This window comes from Pseudorca crassidens, chromosome 15, assembly GCF_039906515.1.
Source record: "Pseudorca crassidens isolate mPseCra1 chromosome 15, mPseCra1.hap1, whole genome shotgun sequence".
NCBI classification, from domain to species: Eukaryota; Metazoa; Chordata; class Mammalia; order Artiodactyla; family Delphinidae; genus Pseudorca; species Pseudorca crassidens.
The window spans coordinates 36,178,374-36,205,092 of NC_090310.1; the positions used below are offsets into that span (position 1 = coordinate 36,178,374).

At 42.3% G+C, this 26,719-nt stretch overlaps 1 protein-coding gene across 6 annotated transcripts in view; it reads right to left on the reverse strand.

Annotated features, from left to right (window-relative positions):
* CLUAP1 (clusterin associated protein 1) overlaps positions 1-22,224 on the reverse strand; it is a 43,292-nt gene extending 21,068 nt beyond the window's left edge. The window contains exons 1-7 of one of the 6 annotated variants that reach the window (XM_067706825.1): positions 21,665-22,224; positions 19,202-19,313; positions 18,226-18,310; positions 15,519-15,698; positions 12,812-12,907; positions 10,561-10,644; positions 6,692-6,825 (exon numbers count right to left, since the gene is read on the reverse strand). In XM_067706825.1, coding sequence (XP_067562926.1) covers positions 6,692-6,825; positions 10,561-10,644; positions 12,812-12,907; positions 15,519-15,698; positions 18,226-18,310; positions 19,202-19,313; positions 21,665-21,686 — 713 coding nt within the window. In that variant the 5' untranslated portion in view covers positions 21,687-22,224. Of the gene's footprint in view, positions 1-6,691; positions 6,826-10,560; positions 10,645-12,811; positions 12,908-15,518; positions 15,699-18,225; positions 18,311-19,201; positions 19,314-21,243; positions 21,577-21,664 lie in introns of those variants that run through there. The other 5 variants (XM_067706827.1, XM_067706828.1, XM_067706829.1 and 2 more) reach the window with 5 other exon arrangements.
* Between the last annotated feature and the right edge of the window lie 4,495 nt (positions 22,225-26,719).

Below are 26,719 nucleotides of genomic sequence, written 5' to 3' on the forward strand. Positions count from 1 at the left end.
CATCTCTAAAAATCAATAAATTAAATACATGCATTATCTTAGCTGGGTATAATATTCTGTCTGAATGTTCCAAAATTTAATCAGTCCCCTAAAAAGAGAAATATAGGTTGCTACAAATTAAAGCTAAGTTTTTAAACAATATAAAACTTAAAAATAAAACCACAGCATAAAAACCTGTTTCAATTGGTTTGTTGAATTTTTTTCTCTTATTATAGATCTTAAAGGGAAAACTTTGTTCTTTTAAAAATATAAACAGATAGGGACTTCCTTGGCAGTCCAGTGGTTAAGACTCCGAGTTCCCAATGCAGGGGGCACGGGTTTGATCCCGGGTCGGGGAACTAAGATCCCGCAGGCCGCACGGCACAGCCCCAAAAATTTTAAAAATAAAAACATAAACAGACAAACTAGAAAATAATTTATAATCTTTTGGACTAGAGGAAAACAGAGAAATTTTTCTATTAAAAAGATCTGAGGCTTGTGGAACAAAAATCACATTCACAGAAAGATAGGCTAGATGAAAAGGCAGAGGGCTATGTACCAGATGAAGGAACAAGACAAAACCCCAGAAAAACAACTAAATGAAGTGGAGATAAGCAACCTTCCAGAAAAAGAATTCAGAATGATAGTGAAGATGATCCAGGACCTCAGAAAAAGAATGGAGGCAAATATCGAGAAGATGCAAGAAATGTTTATCAAAGACCTAGAAGAATTAAAGAACAAACAAACAGAGATGAACAATACAATAACTGAAATGAAAACTACACTAGAAGGAATCAATAGCAGAATAACTGAGGCAGAAGAACGGATAAGTGACCTGGAAAACAGAATGGTGGAATTCACTGCTGCGGAACAAAATAAAGAAAAAAGAATGAAAAGAAATGAAGACAGCCTAAGAGACCTCTGCGACAACATTAAACACAACAACATTTGCATTATAGGGGTCCCAGAAAGAGAAGAGAGAGAGAAAGGACCAGAGGAAATATTTAAAGAGATTATAGTCGAAAACTTCCCTAACATGGGAAAGGAAATAGCCACCCAAGTCCAGGAAGCACAGTGAGTCCCAAACAGGACAAACCTAAGGAGAAACACGCTGAGACACACAGTAATCAAATTGGCAAAAATTAAAGACAAAGAAAAATTATTGAAAGCAGCAAGGGAAAAAAGACAAATAACATACAAGAAAACCCCCATAAGGTTAACAGCTGATTTCTCAGCAGAAACTCTACAAGCCAGAAGGGAGTGGCATGACATATTTAAAGTGATGAAAGGGAAGAACCTACAACCAAGATTACTCTACCCGGCAAGGATCTCATTCAGATTTGATGGAGAAATCAAAAGCTTTACAGACAACCAAAAGCTAAGAGAATTCAGCACCACCAAACCAGCTCTACAACAAACGCTAAAGAAACTTCTCTAAGTGGGAAACACAAGAGAAGAAGAGGACCTACTAAAACAAACGCAAAACAACTAAGAAAATGGCCATAGGAACATACATATCAATAATTACCTTAAAAGTGAATGGATTAAATGCTCCAACCAAAAGACACAGGCTTGCTGAATGGATACAAAAACAAGACCCACATATAAGCTGTCTACAAGAGACCCACTTCAGACCTAGGGACACATACACATTGAAAGTGAGGGGATGAAAAAGATATTCTATGCAAATGGATATCAAAAGAAAGCTGGAGTAGCAATACTCATATCAGATAAAATAGACTTTAAAGTAAAGAATGTTACAAGAGACTAGGAAGGACACTACATAATGATCAAGGGATCAATCCAAGAAGAAGATATAACAATTATAAATATATATGCACCCAACATAGGAGCACCTCAATACATAAGCCAACTGCTAACAGCTATAAAAGACGAAATTAACAGTACCACAATTATAGTGGGGGACTTTAACACTTCACACCAATGGACAGATCATCCAAAATGAAAATACATAAGGAAACAGAAGCTTTAAATGACACAATAGACCAAACAGATTTAATTGATATTTATAGGACATTCCATCCAAAAACAGCAGATTACACTTTCTTCTCAAGTGCGCACGGAACATTCTCCAGGATAGATCACATCTTGGGTCACAGATCAAACCTCAGTAAATTTAAGAAAACTAAAATAATATCAAGCATCTTTTCTGACCACAACGCTCTGAGATTAGAAATGAATTACAGGGGGCTTCCCTGGTGGCACAGTGGTTGAGTCTGCCTGCCAATGCAGGGGACACGGGTTCGAGCCCTGGTCTGGGAAGATCCCACATGCCGTGGAGCAACTGGGTCCATGAGCCACAACTACTGAGACTGCACATCTGGAGCGTGTGCTCCACAACAAGAGAGGCCGCGATAGTGAGAGGCCCACGCACCACGATGAAGAGTGGCCCCCGCTTGCCACGACTAGAGAAAGCCCTCGCACAGAAACGAAGACCCAACATAGCCAAAAATAAATTATTAAAAAAAAAAAAAAACCTTAGAACAGCTATTAAAAAAAAAAAGAAATGAACTACAGGGAAGAAAACGTAAAAAACTCAAACACATGGAGGCTAAACAATACATTACTAAATAACCAAGAGATCACGGAAGAAATCAAAGAGGAAATCCAAAAATACCTAGAGACAAAGGACAATGAAAACACGACAATTCAAAACCTATGGGATGCAGCATAAGCAGTTCTAAGAGGGAAGTTTATAGCTATACACCTTACCTCAAGAAACAGCAAACATCTCAAATAAACAATCTATCCTTACACCTAAAGGAACTAGAGAAAGAAGAACAAACAAAACCCAAAGTTAGCAGAAGGAAAGAAATCATAAAGATCAGAGCAGAAATAAATGAAATAGAAACAAAGAAAACAATAGCAAAGATCAATAAAACTAAAAGCTGGTCCTTTGAGACGATAAACAAAATTGATAAATGATTAGCCAGACTCATCAAGAAAAACAGGGAGAGGACTCAAATCAATAAAATTAGATATGAAAAAGGAGAAGTTACAACAGACACCACAGAAATACAAAGCATCCTAAGAGACTACTACAAGCAACTATACGTCAATAAAATGGACAACCTGGAAGAAATGGACAAATTCTTAGAAAGGTATAACTTTCCAAGACCGAACCAGGAAGAAATAGAAAATATGAACAGACCAATCACAAGTAACGAAATTGAAACTGTGATTAAAAATCTTCCAACAAACAAAAGTCCAGGACCAGATGGCTTCACAGGTGAATTCTATCAAACATTTAGAGAAGAGCTAACACCCATCTTTCTCAAACTCTTCCAAAAAATTGCAGAGGAAGAAACACTCCCAAACTCATTCTATGAGGCCACCATCACCCTGATACCAAAACCAGACAAAGATACTACAAAAAGAGAAAATTACAGACCAATATCACTCATGAATATAGATGCAAAAATCCTCAACAAAATACTAGCAAACAGAATCCAACAACACATTAAAAGGATCATACCCCATGATCAAGTGGGATTTATCCCAGGGATGCAAGGATTCTTCAATATATGCAAATCAATCAATGCGATACACCATATTAACAAACTGAAGAAGAAAAACCATATGATCATCTCAATAGATGCAGAAAAAGCTTTTGACAAAATTCAACACCCATTTATGATAAAAACTCTCCAGAAAGTGGACATAGAGGGAACCTACCTCAACATAATAAAGGCCATATACAACAAACCCACAGCAAACATCATTTCAATAGTAAAAAACTGAAAGCATTTCCTCTAAGAATAGGAACAAGAAGACAAGGATGTCCATTCTCACCACTATTATTCAACATAGTTTTGGAAGTCCTAGCCACGGCAATCAGAGAAGAAAAAGAAATAAAAGGAATACAAATTGGAAAAGAGGAAGTAAAACTGTCACTGTTTCCAGATGACATGATACTATACATAGAGAATCCTAAAGATGCTACCAGAAAACTACTGGAGCTAATCAATGAATTTGGTAAAGTTGCAGAATACAAAATTAATACACAGAAATCTTTTGCATTCCTATACACTAATGATGAAAAATCTGAAAGAGAAATTAAGGAAACACTCCTATTTACCACTGCAACAAAAAGAATAAAATACCTAGGAATAAACCTACCTAGGGAGACGAAACACCTGTATGCAGAAAACTGTAAGACACTGATGAAAGAAATTAAAGATGATACCAACAGATGGAGAGACATACCATGTTCTTGGATTGGAAAAATCAATATTGTGAAAATGACTACACTACCCAAAGCAATCTACAGATTCAATGCAATCCCTATCAAATTACCAATGGCATTTTTTTTTAACAGAACTAGAACAAAATACCTTAAAATTTGTATGGAGACACAAAAGACCCCGAATAGCCAAGGCAGTCTTGAGGGAAAAAAACGGAGCTGGAGGAATCAGACGCCCTGACTTTAGACTATACTACAAAGCTACAGTAATCAAGACAATATGGTACTGGCACAAAAACAGAAATATAGATCAATGGAACTGGACAGAAAGCCCAGAGATAAACCCACACACCTATGGTCAACTAATCTATGACAAAGGAGGCAAGGATATACAATGGAGAAAACACAGTCTCTTCAATAAGTGGTGCTGGGAAAACTGGACAGCTACATGTAAAAGAATGAAATTAGAACACTCCCTAACACCATACACAAAAATAAACTCAAAAAGGATTAGAGACCTAAATGTAAGACCAGAGACTATAAAACTCTTAGAGGAAAACATAGGAAGAACACTCTTTGACATAAATCACGGCAAGATCTTTTTTGATCCACCTCCTAGAGTAATGGAAATAAAAACAAAAATAAACAAATGGGACCTAATGAAACTTAAAAGCTTTTCCACAGCAAAGTAAACCATAAACAAGACGAAAAGACAACCCTCAATATGGAAGAAAATATTTGCAAATGAATCAACAGACAAAGGATTAATCTCCAAAATATATAAACAGCTCATGCAGCTCAATATTAAAGAAACAAATAACACAATCCAAAAATGGGCAGAAGACCTAAATAGACATTTCTCCAAAGAAGACATACAGATGGCCAAGAAGCACATGAAAAGCTGCTCAACATCACTAATTATTAGAGAAATGCAAATCAAAACTACAATGAGGTATCACCTCACACCAGTTAGAATGGGCATCAACAGAAAATCTGCAAAGAAATGATGGAGAGGGTGTGGAGAAAAGGGAGCCCTCTTGCACTGTTGGTGGGAATGTAAATTGATACAGCCACTATGTAGAACAGTATGGAGGTTCCTTAAAAAACTAAAAGTAGAATTACCATATGATCCAGCACTCCCACTACTGGGCATATTCCCAGAGAAACCATAATTCAAAAAGACACATGCACCCCAATGTTCATTGCAGCACTATTTACAATAGCCAGGTCATGGAAGCAACCTAAATGCCCATCAAGAGATGAATGGATAAAGAAGTTGTGGTACATATAGACAATGGAATTCAGCCATAAAAAGGAACAAAATTCAGTCATTTGTTGAGATGTGGATGGATCTAGAGATTGTCATACAGAGTGAAGTAAGTCAGAAAGAGAAAAACAAATATCGTATATTAACGCATGTACGTGGAATCTAGGAAAATGGTACAGATGAACCGGTTTGCAGGGCAGAAGTTGAGACACATGTAGAGGACAAACGTATGGACACCAAGGGGTTAAAGCCGCGGGGGGGTGGGGATGGTGGTGTGATGAATTGGGCGATTGGGATTGACATGTATACACTGATGTGTATAAAACTGATGACTAATCAAACCTGCTGTATAAAAAAAATAAAAATAAATTAAAAAAACAAAAGATCTGAGGCTTAACAAAAATGAATTTATGCTTGAAAGGCAGAAGTTTTTAATGAGATAAATCTATCTGGTGGCCCTGATCCAGAGGCAGAAGGGATGTGGGCTTGCCCTTGGCAAAGAGGAAGCCTTGATGCTCCCTCGGTTACTGTCTGCTGCCCCCAGGTGCTGCCTTCCTGCAGATCTCAGGACAGGAGCCAGAGTGTGGGCCAGGCACGTGTCCCCAGAAAGCAAGACACATTCAGAGCGAATACAGCAGCTGGAGAAAGAAGGAGTAAAGAGAGAAAAATAATGGGAGAATGAAAACGGAGGAAGGGCAACACAGAAACAAAGCAAAGGAAGGAGGGTACAAAGTGAGAGAAAAAGGGAGGGCACAAGAAAGAGGTGCGGTGGGGGCAAGTGTGGGCTCCAAGAAAATGTGAGGCACACACTTGAAAGGGAAAGTCAGAGGAAGGATGAATTACCAGTGAGGAATTAGAAACTGTAAAATCTACTCAAACCAAGAAATGGGAGTATGTTTCTGTTTCCACCTAATTTATGGCAAGTCACAGATCTGAGGAGCCAGGCCTTGTATAACTTTCGCCATCTGGATTTACTTACTTTGACTTGTGTTCCAAGAAGCTATAAAAGCTAGAAGGGAGGTTCAACAACTAAGCAGTTTTCCAGACATATTGAAAGCAGTAAAGAGAATGAGTTTAGCAGTGTGCCTGTTAAAAACACACGTACATTCTGCAGCAGAGACATCTTTATGCTGGGCTTTTCCCACTGCTTGAAAGGTTAATACCACTGACGATATATTCCCTCAGTCTGCTTTAACTTGCAGAGACAGCGTTCTACTCACACTTCAGGTGTTCATATCTACCTGACACTCTGCAGAGTCTGGAGTCGCTTCCGATTTCTTTCCAGCTCTAATTTCCTCTTGTCAATTTTGGCTTCTAGGTTAGCTTCATCAGAGGCCACATTATTGAGCAGGTCTTTCGTCTTCTGAACCTGCACCTACATTTAACAGGAAATGAAGGAGACAAATGTGCCAATAAGGACCACGACCTGACTCTTGGAAGAGCAGGACTTCTCAACCTCTCAAGCCCAGCAACACCTCACTAAACATAATCAACGGGAAGCAAACAGAGCAAACCCTCCCCCAAGCAATCACTCGTTTAACCAACTATTTCCAGGAGGAACATCACATAGGCCTAGAAAGAATCATCTACTTTTTTTTTCCATGAGAAGGTGTTTCCAAAGAGGGACCCAAAACCTCCTGCCACCTCACTTGTTTAGATGGTTACACCTCACTCTGAAGGGTTGGTTTGCCTTCATTTACATAGTTCAGGCTACCCCCCAGCTACAAATAACTGACTTACAGAATACATGCACACACAAACTTTATCTTAGCTTTACTTAGAAGGGAACAAAAAGAAATGCCGCCTGGTCCCAGCTCTAATGCGCTGCCTGCTGGGACTGAGAGAAGGTTCCTCTCCCCTTCCCAGGCAGCTGAACCGCAGACTGAACTAAACAGAGAAACCACTCCATTAGGAGAAAGTGGCTCCCTGGGTGGCTCCGGTGTGACCCAGCCTTGGGGAGGGAGCCTGGGCAGCAGTGTGGCACAGGCCCCTGAGTAAGAGGGCAGCGTGAAGGGAAAGAGATCTCTGGCGAAAACCACAGGCCTCCCCATCCTCCCTCCCATAAGAGCAAGTTCATCTGAGGCAGGGCTAGTCTGAGTAAATGCACTGTCTTCACACTCGTGTTGTCTGGTAAGCGGGCCAGGTCAAGGCCTGTGGCTCAGAGCTGCAATCTGCTGCCCTAGGAATGACATCTGCAACTCAACCAGCCAAGTGTAGAACTGCTCTCCGCGCCCCCAGGCTGGGACTATCCAACTCTGCTGTTAAGTTCCAGATGGCCAAGGTGGGGTCCTCCCCTCCAGGACTTTACACGTGTGTAGCCCCATGAAGGCTTACTGTTTACCTGCAGGCCTCTGAAACACTATGCGGTCCACAAAGAAATCAGCTAAGGAGCCCAGACACGCTCCACGACTCTCAGAGACAGTGCATATTTGGAAGCAATCAGTTTTATCAGCACTTTATGGCTTAATTTTTTTTGTTTAAGTACACTAACCATTTCGAAGATGCTTTCATGAAGATTAATCATATCACTAACCACTGATTTGCTGCAAGTACTTTAAAAACCACAGCAGAGATGTGAGTTCACTCTCAGAGGAAGACACGGTGGGGCTCCTTTCTGAACAGACAACTCAGGTTGATGGCAACTATTTCTCTGAATCAAAGTCAGATTAAAACCTAGTGAATCTATCTGACCTCAAAAATAAAGAATTTTTAAAAAGGTTCTGTTCCTCAAAAAAGACAAATGTAATAAACACAAAAAATTTTCTCTAGCTTTCTGAAATAAATGGCCTATATTTCATAACCCCTTTTAAGTATCCATGTTGTTGTTTCGCTTTTGTTTTTAGAATTATCAAATATCATGTATATTTTCCAGCAACGAAAAGATATCTTAAGAGGTGTTCACCAAGAAATGAACTGTGCCCTCATTTGGTTGTTCCATTTTTAATACTGACTTAGTGCTAAAGGCACATTCATGTCATGCTAACCTGATTCAGCCAGAACACTGACAAGCACACAAGTATTATCATTAGTTTTTTTTTTTAATTTAGAAACAATGAGGAACTTACAAACAGCTGAAGTATAATACAAAACATTTTTTCCTAACCTAGGTGAGAATGAGCTGCTGACCTGATGCTCCATCACTTCTAAATATTTTAATGTGTATTTCCTGCAAATAAGGCCTTTCTCCTAAATAACCACAACACAATCATCAAGACAGGAAATGAACTCTTGACGCACCACCCCCACCCAACCCTCAGACCCACTGTCCCCATGAAGTTCTTAACAGCAGATGGGAGTGACCCCTGGCATTCAGTCATCAGGTCTCCTTAGCCTCCTTCAGTCTGGAATGGCTCCTCAACCTCTCCTGGATGTTCATGACAGGAACATGAACTTTTCACTGTTGAAGAGTAGGGGCCAGGGAATTTACAGAATGCCCCTCAATTTGCCTTTGTCTGATTAGCTTCAGATTACACACCCCTAGCAGGAATAGCACAGATATCACTGAACCCTGCATCCCATCAGGTGGGCATAATTCTGGTTTGCTCCATCACTGGTGATATTCCTTTGACCACTGGATTAAGAGGGTGTCTGTCAGGCTTCTCCTATGACATTACTCTTTTCCTCTCTGTAATTAATAAGTATTTTGTAGGGAGCTACTTTGAAACTATGTGAAAAACCTGCTCTTCATCAGTTTTCAATGTATTCATTTATCAGTGAGAACTCAAGATCTCCCATTTCATTCAATGGTCTATAATCCATTACTATAATTCATTCATTTTGATGCTTATCCTGTCCCTGGTGTGGCCAGGGGAAGCTGGCTTCTGTGTCCTTCTGACACTCTTTGAGCACTTCCTTGCTTTCTGGCACAAGAAGATCTTGTACTTTCTTATCCTAGCTTTGGAATCAGCCATCTCTCCTGAAGAGCCCTGCTTCATTTTAGTGGAGAATGGCATTTAGAAGCCAAGATCTGGGTGCTAGGTATGCTCAGAGCTAAGGAGTGTATGAATGTGTATGTGGGTGTGCATGTGTATGTACATAAATATACTACATACATATGCTACACGTACATACACACAACAAAATTTATTCCTATATCTATCTACATATTGAAATGCATGCATTTAGCCAACACCTCCTATTTCAGGGTTCAATCTAATTTTCTCCCTTTTCATATCTGTAACTCCATTCTCCAACAGTGAGAAACTTGGCTTCCATTATCTTTAATATATTTACTTATTTGATCAACCTGCCTGTATGTAACCATCTCCCATCTCAGCTACCCTGCACGTCTCACCCTGCTGAGGCTCCGACTCTCTGTGCTGGGCTGCGCAGGGAGTATTACTGTTTTATGATAAGAGTACTATAAAAACCAATCTTAGAGTTTTGTACAACTCACAGCAAATTCTTGTTTTATAACTATTCTTAATTTATGTAAGGCCCCCCTGTCTGTGTCTACTGAATAAAATGAATCTCTAATAATGACTGAATACCTACTATGTGCCACGCACTGTCATAATGAATGCTCACAAGGACCCTATGTGGTGGGCATTGCCATTCCTCCCATTTTATAGATGCGGAAAGTGAGGCACAAAGAAGTTAAGTAACTTGCCTAAAATCACACAGAGGGATTCAAACCCAAGTAGTCTGAGTCCCCCTCACCTTCTGCTTTCCAAATGAATGATATAGGTGAGATAAGCAAATAACAACTGATCATGGGTAAGTAGTAAAGGATGATGATCATTCTATTTATACAGTGCTGTTTAAAGTTAAGAAAATCTGGAAATCATTTAAACGCCCAGCAGTGAGGAACTGGTTAAATCAAGTATGAAGAGTCCATAAAGTATTTACTAAAATTACTGCAGAATTTAAGAGAATTATTAAATTAATAAAACTGGCAAAATTTTAGCAACAGGAGAAATTGTTCATATTTGTAATGAGGAGAAAATAACAGTAAGTCACCAACTATTCTAGAATGTGCTCTAAATTTTTCACCTCCCCACTAACCTGTCCCTTCTTTGTTATGAAGTCTGGCTTGTTCTGTCCTGTAGAGCCAGGAACTATTTTCCAGTCCCAGGCATAAAAACATTAAATAAAAGCGAAGTAATCTTACCAAAATATCTTTTATTGCAATTCTCATCACTTTTTCAGTCTCATTTATTTCCAGAGGTCTGGCAATTGCTTCTGTTCTCAGTTCCTATTGGAAACAATGAAGCGAAATTATTTTTTCAGAAGACGAATTCTCAAGACCAATTCCCCTGTCTAGATACGGCTTATGGACTGGTTCTCAAAAGCTTCATTACTGTGTGGGTCTCTGATGCAAAAGCACTCCCGCCATCACCTCCTCCAAGTGTCTTCTGTAATCCTCTGGCCAGCCTGGCCTCTCTCCAGTGCTCAAGGTCCCCTTCTCCAGCCACAGGCCCCCTGTACCCTAACACCATAGGAACCTGAACTCACCATCCAGAATCTTTTCTCCAAAATTTGCTTCTTTTACTTGCATTCCATTCAGGTGACCCCAAACCAAGTGCAGCTCAACTTGCTGTCTGAACCCACTGCCAGCCTGTACAATCTTCTTTGTGATCACATCCCTCTAAGTTGCCCATTACTGACAACTGTAACTAATGAGAAGAATCAGCTCGGCCCTGCCCCAGCACTAACCACTAACCATCAAGGGAGGCATCTGTGCCTATCATATCAGTACTGGAAATTTCCGAAACATGGGACTTCATTGCAGATGCAGTTATGGGGTTCCTGGAGCACTTTATCAAATCCTGTCTTGTGCTTCCTTTATTCCACAGTGTACATTACCTCCCCCACAGTGGAAAACTACTGAGGGCAGGGACCGTGACTTACTCAAGGACACAGAGCACAGTGCCTTCCTTGCCTGTGGTTGGTGCTGGTCCTCAATGAATATTTTGTTGAGTGTATGAAAAACATATATTGGATAGGGGATCTTCCTCAGATCATGACTGTACACAGAATATGAGAAGTCCTACATTCAGGGTCCCTTGGCTTCCATGGCAACAGTTCGGCCTCTGATTGCTCCATCAATTCATTACAGGACAGTACTAAAAGAGTCCCCAGGGAAATCCTGGTGAGCCTCACAATGAAGCCAGGGCTCTGCTGGCAAATAGCAAGTGACCAGCTCCTGTCTCTGGGACTGTGAGGAACACGTGTAGACATGTGCACTATAAACAGAAAACATGGAAAGCCAGGAGCTGCCTCACTGCTTATCTAAATTAGCTGTCAGACATTATGTCAGGTTTGTTCTGCCAACTACACTTCACCAGGTGGCAATATATCAAGAGCAGGGATGGTGAGCTAGCACCAAGTCCCCCGCTTCCAATCTGTTCCTAGGGCAGAAATGAAAAATGCCATTACACTGTAGCAGCAATGCCAGAACACAGGCAAGGCAGTGAGAGAGCAGTCATGGATGATACACCTGATGGGAATGGAATGAACTAAGTGCATTTAATTCAAAAACATTAGATATGAGCATGTATGCTTCAAATGCCATAAATCCTCCCAGGTAAGAATTAAACAGCACTCCATTTCTTCTCCAGCCAGTAGGTCCAAAACTCTGCTGCTCGTTGGAATCACCTGGAGATCTTTAAAAATCTGGCTCTCACCCCCAAACATTTTGATCCACTGGTATGGGGGATGACCTGGATGCTGGATGATTTAAAAAGCTCTATAGGAGCTCCAAGGGTGTTTTACGAACCCACTCTTCAACAGCTCCTTAAACACAGTGGACAGAGCACCCTCCTTGACTGGCATGGGCTAGAATAAGGACTGCAAATAAGTTTCAACTGTAACATCAACTTCAAATGATTGGTAGTGACTACCTAGATTAATGACTGGTTCCCAAACTCTGCTGTACGTTAGAACCACCCAGGAGACTTAAAACTCCCAGTGCCCAAGTCACATTTCATACCAATGACATCAGCATGGAAGCCAGACATCAGTAGTTTGTAAAGATCCCCAGGTGATTCCACTGGGCCACAAGATTTGGGAACCACAGGCTCAGAAGAGCATTTTGTTGGGAAGAATGCCAAGGCTGAGTGTACCGGGGGAAAGCATCATGATCAATAAAGTCTGCCACGGGCACAAGGAGGAAAGTTTCAGCAACAGGCACATATTTGCCATTCCTGAACTAGATGTCAAAGGTATTAGAAACAGACCAGAGCCCACCAGAAGCACAAACAGCAGCAAACACCACACGTATATTACTTTCCCCCACAGTAGCTCATTTAATCAGGTACCGTTTAATGAAATCAAAAGAACAGAGAAAAACAGAATTGGAAAAGAAACCTTGGAAATCTGCTTAGCTAAGGAGGTAACTGAGTTATCTGAACACTGCTTACCCTCAACTCCACCTCCTTGCCCAGCAAGTCGTACAGAGATGCTCCCTTGGAAGTGATTTCAGAAGCAAGCTGCCTGGCTGCTTTCAAATCTGCAATCTGGAAGGAAAATATCAAAAACAGAAACTTCAGTGACAGGTTTTTATTAGGCATTCAGAAAGAATCAATCTGTTCATATAGGTTCCCACCTCCAGTCAGGATACTTGACTTACTTGACTATAGAACACATTTTCCACAAGACACATATTTACATCCTGGAGAAGAGAGTTCCCAAAACATCAGTTTAGGAAACACTGATCTAAGTACAAATTAGACCAATTCCAGGCCACCTGAAAAACCCAAATGTCAGGTCAAATGTACTCTGCAACAAGGAGCTGTGGGGGTTGTGAACGTTGACACGCTTCCTATAATAAGGGACCCTGGCAGTGGTGGGGTGAGCAAAGGAGGGGCAACCTGAGGGACACATGCCTACCGCAGAACCCTGATGCCCTATGTTTAACCCTCCCTGTCCCCTCATTCTCTGCCTTCAGGCTGCACTTCACTGGGCTGCTGTGAGCTCAAATGAGCTCACCGGCATGAAGGCCTTACAAGCTCCCACAAGGCACTGCTGTGAAGATGATGATGATCTGGCCCTGGGCACAGCTTCTTTCTTAGGATCTACACGTCACACACTCTTCCATGAATACACTAAACTTCCAAAGAGCCCAAACATTTCCCAGCTCAGCTCCCTCTCCCTCTCCCCAAAACAACGAATTCCCACCCTCTTTCATTTTCAAACCACTGACAACTCTCACTCTTCGTTCACAGCTGGTGACTTCCTTCCCATTTCCTCAGTCCTCAGGACTCCTCTCGAATAGCTGCTTCCTCACCAGCAGCGAGTTCCCAGCTTCCTCTCTGGGAGTCCTCTCATCCGCCCCACTTCTCAGCACTGAAGTTCAGCAGAGTCCAGCCGCACACCACCCCCAACCCCGGACCTCCCTTCCACACACACTCCCCGCAAGCTTTCAGCTCTGATACCAAGATTAAAGCCATGAGCTGAGGTTTGACATCTCCACTTGGACACCTCGTGGACGTCACAAACATAAAATGTCCTAAACCAAACTCATCTTTCCTGCCAGATCTGCTCCTTCCAAACTCTTCTCCACTTCAGTAGACGGCAACTTTGTCCTTGCAGGAACTCACACCCAAAACTTTAGAGCCATGATATCTAATATCGTGCCCACTAGTCACGTGTGGCCATTTTCAATGTTAAACCATTCAAAATTTAATAAAACTTAAAACTCAGTTCCTTGGTTATGCTGGCAACACGTGGCTAGCGACTACCATATCACATGGCAGAGACACAGAACACATCCACCAGCCCGGAAGCGCTACCAGAGAGCTGCTTCAGGACCTTCCTTGTGCTGTCTGCTTTCTTCCAACCTACACCCAATCCATAAGACCTACCTTCAAAATATGCTCTAACCTCTGACCACTTCCTCCCAGTGAGGATCTGGCTCCTGTGTATGGGTTTTCAGGCCTGACCACAGGCAATCCTGGAGGCTTTACCTGGCAGGCCTCCTGGGGAAAGCTGTGCTCGAACACCAGTGCCCTGCAGTCTCTGAAGAGAGTTGCAGTCAAGGAACCAGGCCCTCTGGCCAGTCATGTTCTCATAAAGACCTGCATTCCTAGGTCTCTTTATCTGAGGCCTTGGGTCCAGGTCATCTTCAGTGCCTCTGCTGAGGCTTCCTTATTGGGGAAGGTGGGGCAAACACCTTCTCCCACACCTCAGGGGGCATTAAAACTGCCAAAGCAGTCTTATGAAACAGGGAGTTGACACTTCCTCTGGCTTTAGTCCCTTGCTTATACCACTGCAGTTAGTGATTAAAGACACAGCTTTCATGTTTGGCTTGTTGCTTTAATCGAGTCTTCCGACGCCTGGCAGCTCACTCTCTCCCCAAGCTCAGCTGAGCACCTGACGGCCACTCTGCTCAAAGGCGCTGTCACCTCCTGCTTTCTAACAGGTCTCTGGGCTTCCACCTTTTTTCCCCCTTCAGTCCGACTCAATCCAGCAGCCAGAGTGATCCTTTTAATATGAAGTTTCAAATTATGTACTTCTTTGTTCAAAACTCAACGATTTTCCAGCTCAGAGTCAAAGTCTTGACAGTGGCTTTCCAGGGACCACGGGCCTGAGGCTGCCTCCCCTCCCAGCTCTCATCACATGGCCCCCTTGTGTTTCTTCAAACACACACAGCACACCTTTCCACTGAATGGTTTGCTCCTTCCCTCCTTCAGATCTCTGCTGAAACCGTCACCCAATCCCTGAGGCTGTCCTAGCCCTCTATTTAAGACACCTCCCCCGGCACCCCAGCCCCTTCCCTGCTTTACTATCCTCCACACATGCAGCCCATCTGACCTGTCACTCCTTCTGCTTTGCGGTTTACAGTCTGGCTCCCCCAACTGAGCTGCGGGAACAGAGGATTCCTGTCCTTGTTGTTCACGCCTGTATCCCCAGTGCTTGAAGAGTGCCTGGCAGATAGCAGCAGGCTTTCAATAAAAAGTTGAATTTATTGTCCCTTCTGCTTTGATCCAAATGCTGATGAGCACAAAACTAACAAATGGCCCTCAGTCAAGGAGTAAGGAAAGAAGTGATGCTGTATTGATATAGCCCATTTCAGTGTTTGAGAAATAAACATTCCATCCCTCACTACAAGCCTTGCATTGTCCTTACCTTTGAGCCAAGGTCAAACTTGAATTTGCTGATATCTTCCTCTCCTATTTTAGAGTCTTCCATACCTTTGGTCTTCATAGCATTATAAAGGACAGAGGTGATCTTCAATAGTTCTTTCACTGCATACCCGTCTGCTTGATAAAGCTTCTTAGTATTGAGTTTTATATGTGCCTTAGTGGCCTATTTTCAGATAAAAAAAAAAAGTTTAAGACCCATTCCACGTAAAATCTAAACCAAATTCCATGTAGGTCATTTGAAAATGTCACTGCCAACAATAGGGATATAACCAAATCATTTTAAGAATCAAACTTTCAAGTTACTCATATATTGCAAGTGGGTATGTTGACTGATACAATCTTGATGGACAGCAATTTGGTAAATGACAACAAAATTAATTACAAATGCATATGTCCTTTGGCCCAGCAATTCCAATCCTAAGAACTTATGCTAGGGATATACATATTCACAAACAAAATGATGTGTATAGGTTATTTGTTACAGCATTGCTTCTAAGAACAAAAGTTACCAACAACCTAAATGCCTACCTGTATAAATTACATAAGTTATGGTATAAACTTGCAAGCAATACTACTCAGGTGTAAGAGAGGATAAAGAAACTCTATGTGTATTTGAAAAGTTCTCCAAAATGTACTGTTATATGAAGACAAGATTCTAAACGGTGGTGTGCAGTATGCCACCATTTGTGTAAGAGGAAGGAAAAGGAATATACAGTCTATTTGCTTAATTATGCCTAAAGAAACTCTGAAAGATATTAAGAATAGTGATCACTGGGAATGGAACTGGGCTGATGGCAAACAGAATAAAAGTCATTTTACTCTATATTGTTTCATGATTTAAAAAAATTTTTGAACCATAAAATATATTACCTATTCAAAAATAAGTAAATAAAATTCTTTTTTAAAATCTGCATGCTATTTAATTTCCATTAGAAAAATATTATCTATATAAAATTTTGGTCCAGTTTCTTCTCCTTTAGCTCTACTAGGTTTGAATACTTAAATACTTTAATTTTACTCAAGTAAAAGCAGGATCATATATCTGACATGAAAAATAAATATTTCACATCATTAAACTAATCGGGTTTAATTAGGTGTGCTCTTTATTATTTCTCAGGAATAGTAACTCATCTTTCCTGTATGTTACTTCCCTTTACTTTTATTTATCTGAGTAACTATGTAATGCATGTCTCTTTTCCCACGTCCAGTAATACGAGTGTTATGTAAGCGTAATTTGTAATGTCAATAACTAGATTCATCATTAATCTTCAATTTATGTTCAATTCCCCTTATTATATAGTATTTCCATAATAATTTCAGATATTTCAGTCAACCTTACACTTTGCAACAAAGATTGTAAAAATTAAGATGTTAATTTTAAAACATTTTTAAAATTCCAGACTAAATAATCCTGGGTCCACTTAAAGTGATGCTGTCACAAGATGTCCTGGAACAGCTACTGCTTCAATTTCAACATGGCCTCCTTTGGGCAAAGCAGCAACCTGGTAAGCAGCTCTCACAGGAAAACTACTCTGGAAATATTGCCTGTAGATGTCATTGACAGTATGTTAGCCAGCAAAACAGTTTTGTTTTTTTTTTTTTAACATCTTTATTGGGGTATAATTGCTTTACAATGGTGTGTTAGTTTCTGCTTTATAACAAAGTGAATCAGTCATACATAAACATATGTTCCCATATGTCTTCCCTCTTGCGTCTGCCTCCCTCCCACCCTCCCTATCCCACCCCTCCAGGCTGTCACAAAGCACCGAGCCAATATCCCTGTGCCATGCGGCTGCTTCCCACTAGCTATCTACCTTACTACGTTTGTTAGTGTGTATATGCCCATGACTCTCTCTCGCCCTGTCACAGCTCACCCTTCCCCCTCCCCATAACCTCAAGTCCGTTCTCTAGGAAAACAGTTGTTTTTATCACATTCGTGAACTCACAGCCTACTGCTTTCAGAATTTCACCCATGTTTGTAAGAGCCTGTTTAGACTCTTCTGCCACCCCTCCTGGCACAAGCTGTCCATTTGCAGGGTCCATGCCTAGCTGTCCTGAAACGTAAATGGTCCTGCCAACTAACACAGCCTGACTGTAGGGACCAATGGCCGCTGGGGCATGGGACTCTAAATTTCTTAACAAATAATAAATTAAAAACAAAAAACCCAGAAAACTTTGTTGGTAAAATGGCTCCACAGAAGTCTGGTAATGGAGTGTGTTTAGAAATCTGGAACTTCCCTGGTGGCCCAGTGGTTAAGAATCCACCCGCCAATGCAGGGGACATGGGTTTGATCCCTGGTCCGGGAAGATCCCACATGCCACGGAGCAACTAAGCCCATGTACCACAACTACTGAGCCTGCACCCTAGAGCCCACAAGCCACAACTACTGAGCCCGTGTGCCACAACTACTGAAGCCTGCGCACCTAGAGCCTGTGTTCCGCAACAAGAGAAGCTACAGCGATGAGAAGCCTGCGCACTGCAACAAACAGTAGCCCCCCGCTCGCCACAACTAGAGAAAGCCTGCGCAGCAACAAAGACCCAACGCAGCCAAAGATAAAAGTAATTAATTTTTTAAAAAATAGAAGGAAAAAGTACTTTTAAAAAAGAAATCTGAAAGCAGCTCTAACTAGGCTTCATCTCCTTCTAATGTATTTAATTTTACAACTCCATCAAAAAACTGTGAACCAACCATGAACTGGGCAATTGCCTTAATGAAGAAAACTCGGTCTTGTTCAGTCTCAACATCAGAAGGGATGTCAGTCTGAGGTTCATACCTATTGCAGAGAGAGAGAGAGAGAAGACACAAGGTAATTAAGTATAAAGTTCACAAAAGAGAAGGTAAAGCAACTGAGAGGACAGTGGATCTGTAACAGGAAGCTCTGAGTCCCCAGCTAAGGCAGTAAGAGTAAGAAAGGCTTCAGAAGCAACACAAAATACCAAACATTCAAGAGAACAAATCTTCACCTAAAAATAGGTTTAACAAATTTCAAAAATCAAATTCGGGGCTCAGCTTACAAAATTAAATCTATCTCAGACTGTAAAGTTCCATTAAAATAATCAGAACTATTACTCTGGCTGCCTGCCCTTGACCCAGTGGAGTTCCTTTCTTCGAGTAACTGATGACACACCGGGGTCAACAGACGGCAGCCCTTGGCCTCTTCCTGAACAGCCCGCAAACTAAAAACGGTTTGTTACATTTTTCAAAGGTTATAAAAAAAATAAGGAAGAATACATGACAGAGATCTTATGTAGCTTGCAATGCCTGAAATATTGACTATCTCCTTAGCAAAAAAGTTTGCCAACCCTGAATCATATTAGATTTTTCACACAAAATGAAATCTAAATTATTTCCAAGCCAGGTACTCAGCAGAATGTGTGAGGAGGTCCTGTCACTCCCTGATGAAGGTGAGGGGATGAAGAAGAATGCGGACCAGCACCCCTGTGTCGGCTTCCTACTGAGAAACATTCTCCTTTTACCGCTGCCTGGTACACTCCCTTCTCCCACAGCATTCTTTAAACTCAACTGATTTTTAACAAGTTACAACCAAGTCTGTCAAATTTTATTGAACTTTTCCTTTTGCTACACAAAAGCATCCTGTTTCTAGGTAGCTAATGAATAACAACTCATATACATTCTTAAGACCTCAGTAAAGTGCAGTTCTAACCTTTTCACAAGCCAGAGAAGCACTTCAGATACAAGTCCAAAATTTGGCGTGCGGAAATTTTCCATAGAAATATGTCGAGGGTATCCCAAGGCTCTCATCATCTCTGTAAAGTCTGTCCAAGGTAAAACACAATGTAGTCAGTTCCTCGTCAAACAGCAACGACTTATGAATGCAGACACTTTGCTTTCTCTTCTTACTCCCAACCTACTGACACTTTTATGGACTATTTATCAACTAAGAAGGAAAGAAAAAAAGAGATAAAAGTTAAAATACCTAATCTGCTTCCTGAAAAACATGTATTTAAATTCAATGGGAGAAGAGTAAACTGTACATTGAAATGGGGTTTAGGGATTGGCTGTGAATTTAATTTCTCTCTTGGATACCTCATTTATCTCTTGGATATCTTTCTCTTTACCACTCAAAATGAGAATTACCTGGTCACGGTTTAAATGTTAACTGTGGGTTTTTTTGGGGGGGGTGTGATGGTGGTAGGGTGAAGTTTTGTGTGTTATTTCTGTGTTTTCTGTGTTATTTCTGAGTTGACTTTTTTTTCCCACTGGGCATATAGGACCTTAATAACACAAAATTTAAACATTAGTTGCATTGTATTTAGAGAAATCTTCAAGAAAATGATTGAACTATTGAGCAGTATTTAGATGTATTATGAGACAGACTAAGAAACAGTAATACTAATACATGTTGATACCAGATGCTGCAGTCACTAAGCTTTAAGCAAGACTTGGAAATAAAACATCTTTTTAGTTCCCACGATGTGCTAAGACCTGTATTCAGTGTGCTTCTGGCTAAATAATGTCTGTCTTCACTCTTCTTGAAGGTGGATATTCAAGATGTCCCAATGACATTCACAAATAAGCTACTTGGGCCTTGGAGATTAGTCTGGATTTCACAAGACAACAGAAGAGAAAGCATAAGCAGAGGAAAGAGAAGCAGAGGGCCTCTGTTGCTGTTTTGGGGGATATTTAAATAGAGCAATGGAAAATAAAGCAGCAGCCTTCCCATCACACAGCAAGCCCTAAACACTTCTTGCCGCTAAGTAGCAGTGCAGTTCTGTTAATTCTACAGTATTACTGTTAAAATGGAGACAATCTGAATAAGAATCTTACCATGAATTGCATAATGTACAGCATTCATTTAAGGTCAAAATGCTCAGAAATCCCCTTCTTCTACACTTTAACCAACACAACTCCATTCAACATCCCCTAGCACAAGGCTGGCCTCCCTCAACTATGAGGAAGGAGAAACTTGTCTCTACAACACAAGGTCACCAAGAACCTCCAACTCCCAGAGGGCACAGATTCACACAATAGTGCTAATAGGCATCAATAAAATGTGATGCCTCTTCCTATATATTTCCATTATAGAAAAAAGAGCAATTCACAACTGAAAGGAGTAATCTTTAATGGGGAAATTTCAGGCACCAGCAATTGTTAGAAAATTGGCCTTAAAGAGGCCCCTCAGATCACACCAAATCGGCAATCACCTGCTACACCTATGCAGGTGGAGCCAGTTGGCTGAACTGCTTCAGATTCAGAAAATGAAAGCGTATAAAAGGCAAGAGATTCCTTCACACAGTCCTACCTTTTGATCCTCGTTTCCACCCAGTTCTAGCTGTGTGACCTAAAGCAAACTACTTTACCTCTCTGCCTCAAAGTATTTCATCCAGAAACTTATACAAACCACCTTACTGTTACAGTGAGGACTAAAATAAGATATTGAATGTAAAATGTTTGGTGTGTAACAGGTGTCCCCCAAAGTAGTAGTAACTAATTCTCTTTTCCCCATTCTTCCATTACCCCACCCTCCTAGCAAAGGCACTTGGATTCCCTTCTCCTCACCAACCCCTTTAGAAAAGATGCAAGCTTTGGAGGTTAGACACCCTGATTTCACACTTCAGCGCCAGCTCTTACCACCTGTGTCCCCTGACCTGACCTCTCTCTGCCCAGTTCCTCATCTCTAAACACAGGTGCACAGTTGTTCAGAGAAGTCAATGAAACGATGAACACACATAAGACAGTAACTACCTGGCAGATCATAAAAACTCGAAAAAACGGAAGCCTCAATTATTATTCACCAGCCCCCTCCTCGGTTGTTGTTCGTTTCCCGGAGCTCTAAGCTAACCCAACTCAAAAACGGTCTCTGCGTTTTCCAATACAGTAGCGAACAGACCCATAAGTCAATTAAAGTTAAATAAAATTAAAGCTTCGGTTCCTCAGCCGCACTAGCCGCATACACATACACAACCTCCCATCATCGCAGAAAGGGCTGAGACAAGGCTGGGGCGCTCAGCCTGGGGGGCGGCGGGCCAGGGGCGCCCCCGAGCCGCAGAGGCCCGGGAGGGGGCTCCAGCGCGAGAGCCTCAGCGGGGCTCAGACAGGCAACCCGGCGGGCCGGAGCCCCGAGTCTCGGGAGGACCGCAGGTCACAGGGGTCAGGGTTGCCTTACTGCGGAGGTCCCGGAAAGACATTGCGCCCTGGTCCTCAGGATCCCGGAGTCTCCGCCGCTTGCCCCTCAGCACTCATGGGTTTCTACGGCAATGCACGGAGCCCTCTACGGCGCGTAGCCGGGGCCAAACAGGACTGGAGGCGAAACGGCCGGGCTGTGTGCGCATGCTCCATGCGCACCAGAGAAAGGGCAGCCGGCAGGGGACGTCCCGCGACGCTGAGGGAGGGGGCGTGGGGTCCCGCCCCGCCTGGCGGCCGGGCCCACTTTACACAGTTTGCAGACGTTTGGCACTGGCTGACATGTCCTGAGGACCTACTAAGTGCCTGACGCTGTGCGAGGCACCCTACGTACTACTTCTCATTTCCTCCTAAACTCCTCTAGAAAGAATGTACATAATATCACGAAGCCGGGTCTCCAGCCTGTGTCCTGTGCCCAGCACACTTCTCTCTGGCATGTGTAAAATGGCTGGCCGCGCCCGCGTCCGAAACCCGCAAGAAGCGCCTGCAGCGTGAAGCAGTTGAGGCCACAGATTGCGAGTCGCAGGCAGGCGCTGACCGCGGGGCGGCGAGAGCAGGCCCGACAGCCATCTGCGCGTGCGCAGCCGTCTCGCTCTTCACAACAGGCCGGAAACTGACCCGGGTGTTCGCGCGCCGGCGGTTGTCCTGGCAACCGTGAACTCTGGCAGCTGGAGCTGTAGTTGCTCCTGGTGGAGGGAGGGGGCGGCTCCGGGGTGAGGACCGCGCCCAACATGTGGCCAGATGAGCTGTGATCTAACTTGGGAGTCTTCTCTACTGGGCTGCCACGGTTGGGGATAGGTGACAGCAAGGGCTGGGGAGGCGAAGTGAGCTGAGCCCAGAAGGGTAGGCGAAGACGAGGGACTACACCCGCGGGACGCCCTCCGCCCCTGCATTGGTTTTGGCGAAGTAACAGACACATAAAGGCACAGGACCTCAAAGAGAGTCCCGAAATAGACCCACATATACGTGGTCATTAGAACAAAGATGGTAAAGCCCTTTAGTGGAGAAAGAATAATCTTTCAGCAAATGGTTTTGGAACAGTTGGAAATGCAAGTAAATGAACCTCCACCCTTGCCTAAGAGTAAAACCTAAAAACTATTGGGTTAGCCAAAAAGTTCGTTAATATCGCACATAAAAACCGGAATGAACTTTTTGGCCAACCGAATATAACTTTTCCAGAAGAAAACTTATGGGGAAAACTTTCTGACTGGGTTAAACAAGAGTTCTTAGATATACCAAAAGTATCATCCTCTTAAAAAATGTTTTTTGATAAATTGCACCTCATCAAAATTTAAAACTGCTCTTCAATACACTAAGAACATGAAAAGATAATCCAGAGTCTAGAAAAATAAATTCACAAAACACATCTGATAAAAAGCCTTCTATCCAAAATACATAACACTCTCAAAACTCAGTAAAAAAACCCCATCCAGTTAGAAAGTAGAAAAAGGAACTTCCCTGGTGGTCCAGTGGTTAAGACTCCAAGCTTCCACTGCAGGCAGTATGGGTTCCATTCCTGGTTCAGGAACTAAGATCCTGCATGCCACACGGCCCAGTCAAAAATTGTTTCAAAAAAATTAAAGACAAGAAAGTAGACAAAAAACTTAAAACAGATACTTCACAAGGGAAGATGTGGCAAATGTCAACAAAAAAAATTAATCAATAGTCAATCTAAGAAATGCATAGTTTATTCGGGCCAGCCTGAGGATTATAATCAGGGAGACAGTCTTTCAGAAAGCTCTGAGGATGTTCCAAAGAGGAAAGGGGGAGGCTAGTATGTAGTGATTTTGACTAAGGGGTAGGTGCAGTCAAGCATACATCTTGGTAGAAGGTTACTGCTATTCACGAGGAGCAGATATCTTAGTTAATGGTTGTAGTGCTTTTCTTTTCTTTTTTTTTTTTTTTTTTTTTGCGGTACGCGGGCCTCTCACTGTTGTGGCCTCTCCCGTTGTGGAGCACAGGCTCCGCACGCACAGGCTCAGCGGCCATGGCTCACGGGCCCAGCCACTCCGCGGCATGTGGGATCTTCCCAGACCGGGGCACGAACCCGTGTCCCCTGCATCGGCAGGCGGACTCTCAACCACTGCGCCACCAGGGAAGCCTTGTAGTGCTTTTCTAAGTATGGGAAGATGCAAGAAACTGAGTTCATAAAATTTTCTCCCGAAAATATCTGAGAGCTAGTTCTGCCAGTTTTCCCAGAGCACAAAATGCCTCATCCTGATACTGGCCCTGAATTTCTTTCAGGGTGTGTTGTAAATCAGTGACTGTAGTGACTAATGACTCAATTCTTGTAGAATTGGATGGTGAGCAACATTCTTTGTTTTACAATCTCCTCCTTTTCCATCTTAATTTCTACCACGGTTTAGGAAGCATTTCATGACAAGTTTGTCCCACGGCTCTAGGAATGCTCATACCCAGGTCAAGCAAGGATTTCATTGATAGGCCATGCAATGTGCTATCACTGGACTGTTAACAGTAGCCAAAAGCCTCTGGACCACGTTGCCTGTCTTTCTAGTCTTTTATGGTCCAGGAAATGCTTCTCTCTTACTGCTTCTTCCCGTATCTAGAGTTACACTATTAATATCATCAATCTTGGAACTTCCCTAGTGGTCCGGTGGTTGGGACTCTGCGCTTTCACCGCCAAGGGCCTGGATTCAGTCCCTGGTCAGGGAACTAAGATCCTGCAAGCCACGTGGTGTGGCCAAAAAAAGAAAAAAATCTTCAATGTTATAGAACTGTATATTTGATCAATTGTTTCAAGTAGCCTAGTCATTTTCATCAGAGGCTCAGTCACATATTCAGTAATACAAGAAACTATAATCTTGCAAAATAGACAGAATACAAGTAACATTAATAAGGTCCTAAGTAGGTATTTAAGCTAAGAACTTCCATTAGGTGTGGCCCAGTATCTCCCCAGATCATCTGACCCAGTGTGTTCTGCACCAATCGCTATCTTTAAGGGAAATGTTATATTGGCATTGCACACAAAGTTCACCAAAGATATCTGCATCATGACCCCTTACAAGATTGAGAAAGGAATGTTTTCTAAGGAGTTATATAACTGGCATCAAAAGAAGAAAAATTGAGCTTTATGGCTGAGCAGGTATTTCTGCTGCTGGGGAGGTCTGGTTAATGCATAATATAGATACACAATGCACACTACAGGGGAGAGAGGAGGCCCAAATGGGCAGAAAAAAATTTATGTTTAAATCTTCTTGTCTTGCCTTAAAATATGAATTTTATTTCATTACAAATAGTAAGGAAAAGATGCTCAAGATTATTAGTCATTAGAGAAATGCATATTAAACCACAAGATATCACTACACAATTATTAGAATAGCTAAAACAACAAAAAACCACAAAAACCCTGACAGTGCCAAGGACTTGAAAGGATGTGGAGCAAATTGGGCTTTCATACACTATTGGTGAGAATATGAAACGGTACATCCACTTTGAAAAAACAGTTGGTAGTTTCTTAATAAAGTTAAACATATACAACGTACAGCTCAGCAGTCTCTCTCCCAGGTATCTGCCCAAGAGAAATAAAAACTTATGTTCACATAAAACTTATACATAAATGTTGAGAGCAGCTTTATAATTGCCCCAAACTGGAAACCACTCAAGTGCCCCTCAACTTATCAATGGATAAACACATTGTGGTACATTCACACAATGGATTACCACTCAGCAATTTTAAAAAAGCAAAGAGCTAAAATACGCAAGGACAATGATGAATCTCCAATGTCTTATGCTAACTGGAAGAAGCCAGACTCAAAAGGCTTCGTACAAGGACTTGAGGACACAGTGGGAGGAGGGGAAGCTAGAACAAAGTGAGAGAGTAGCACTGACATATATACACTACCAAATGTAAAACGGATGGCTAGTGGGAAGCTGCTGCATGCCACAGCGAGATCAGCTCGATGCTTTGTGACGACCTAGAGGAGTGGGATAGGGAGGGTGGGAGGGAGGCTCAAGAGGGAGGGGATATGGCGATATATGTATACATTCACTTTGTTGTACAGCAGAAACCAACACAACATTGTAAAGCAATTACACTCCAATACAGATATTTAAAAAGGGCTTCCCTGGTGGTGCACTGGTTAAGAATCCGCCTGCCAATGCAGGGGACATGGGTTCTAGCCCTGGTCCGGGAAGATTCCACATGCCGCGGAGCACTTAAGCCCGTGCGCCACAGCTACTGAGCCTGCGCTCTAGAGACCGCAAGCCACAACTACTGAAGCCCGCGTGCCCAGAGCCCATGCTCCGCAAGAAGAGAAGCCACCGCAATGAGAAGCCCGCACACCGCAACGAAGAGTAGCCCCCACTCGCCGCAACTAGAGAAAGCCTGCACGCAGCAACGAAGACCCAACGCAGCCAAAAATGATAAATAAAATAAATTTATTTTAAAAAAAGGCTTCATACTGTACGATTCCATTTATGTGACAATCAGAATGAGATGAAAATATAGAAACATAAATCAGTGATTGCCAGGAAGAGTTGGGTGCAAAATAATTTTGGGGGTGATGAAACTGTTCTATATCTTGATTGTGGTGGTAATTACATGACAGTAGCCGTTTGTCAAAATTCATAGATCTGTGCACTAAAAAGGGTTAATTTTACCACATCTAAAATTGTATCTCTTGGGAATTCCCTGGGGGTCCAGTGGTTAGGACTGGGCGCTTTCACTGCCCTGTCGAACCTGGGGCCCAGGTTCTATCCCTAGTCGGGGAACTAAGATCCCACAAGACGCGTGGCATGGCGAATAGAATAGAATAAAATAAAATATTATATCACTAAGCATGACTAAAAACAAAAAAGCTTAAAAAAAAAAACTATCCAATGGCTTCCCATCACTGTTCAAAGAAAACTCAGCCCTCTGAGCTGTGCCTGCTGTGCCTCCTCTGCTCCCTTCCCTCCATCTCCCCTCCCTGGCTTCCTGTTGAACACGCCCACCTTCTTCCTGCTTTCTGGCCTTTGCACAAGTAGTTCACTCTGTCCGGAGTGCTCTTCCCAAGTTCTTCAGGTCTTTGTGAAGAGG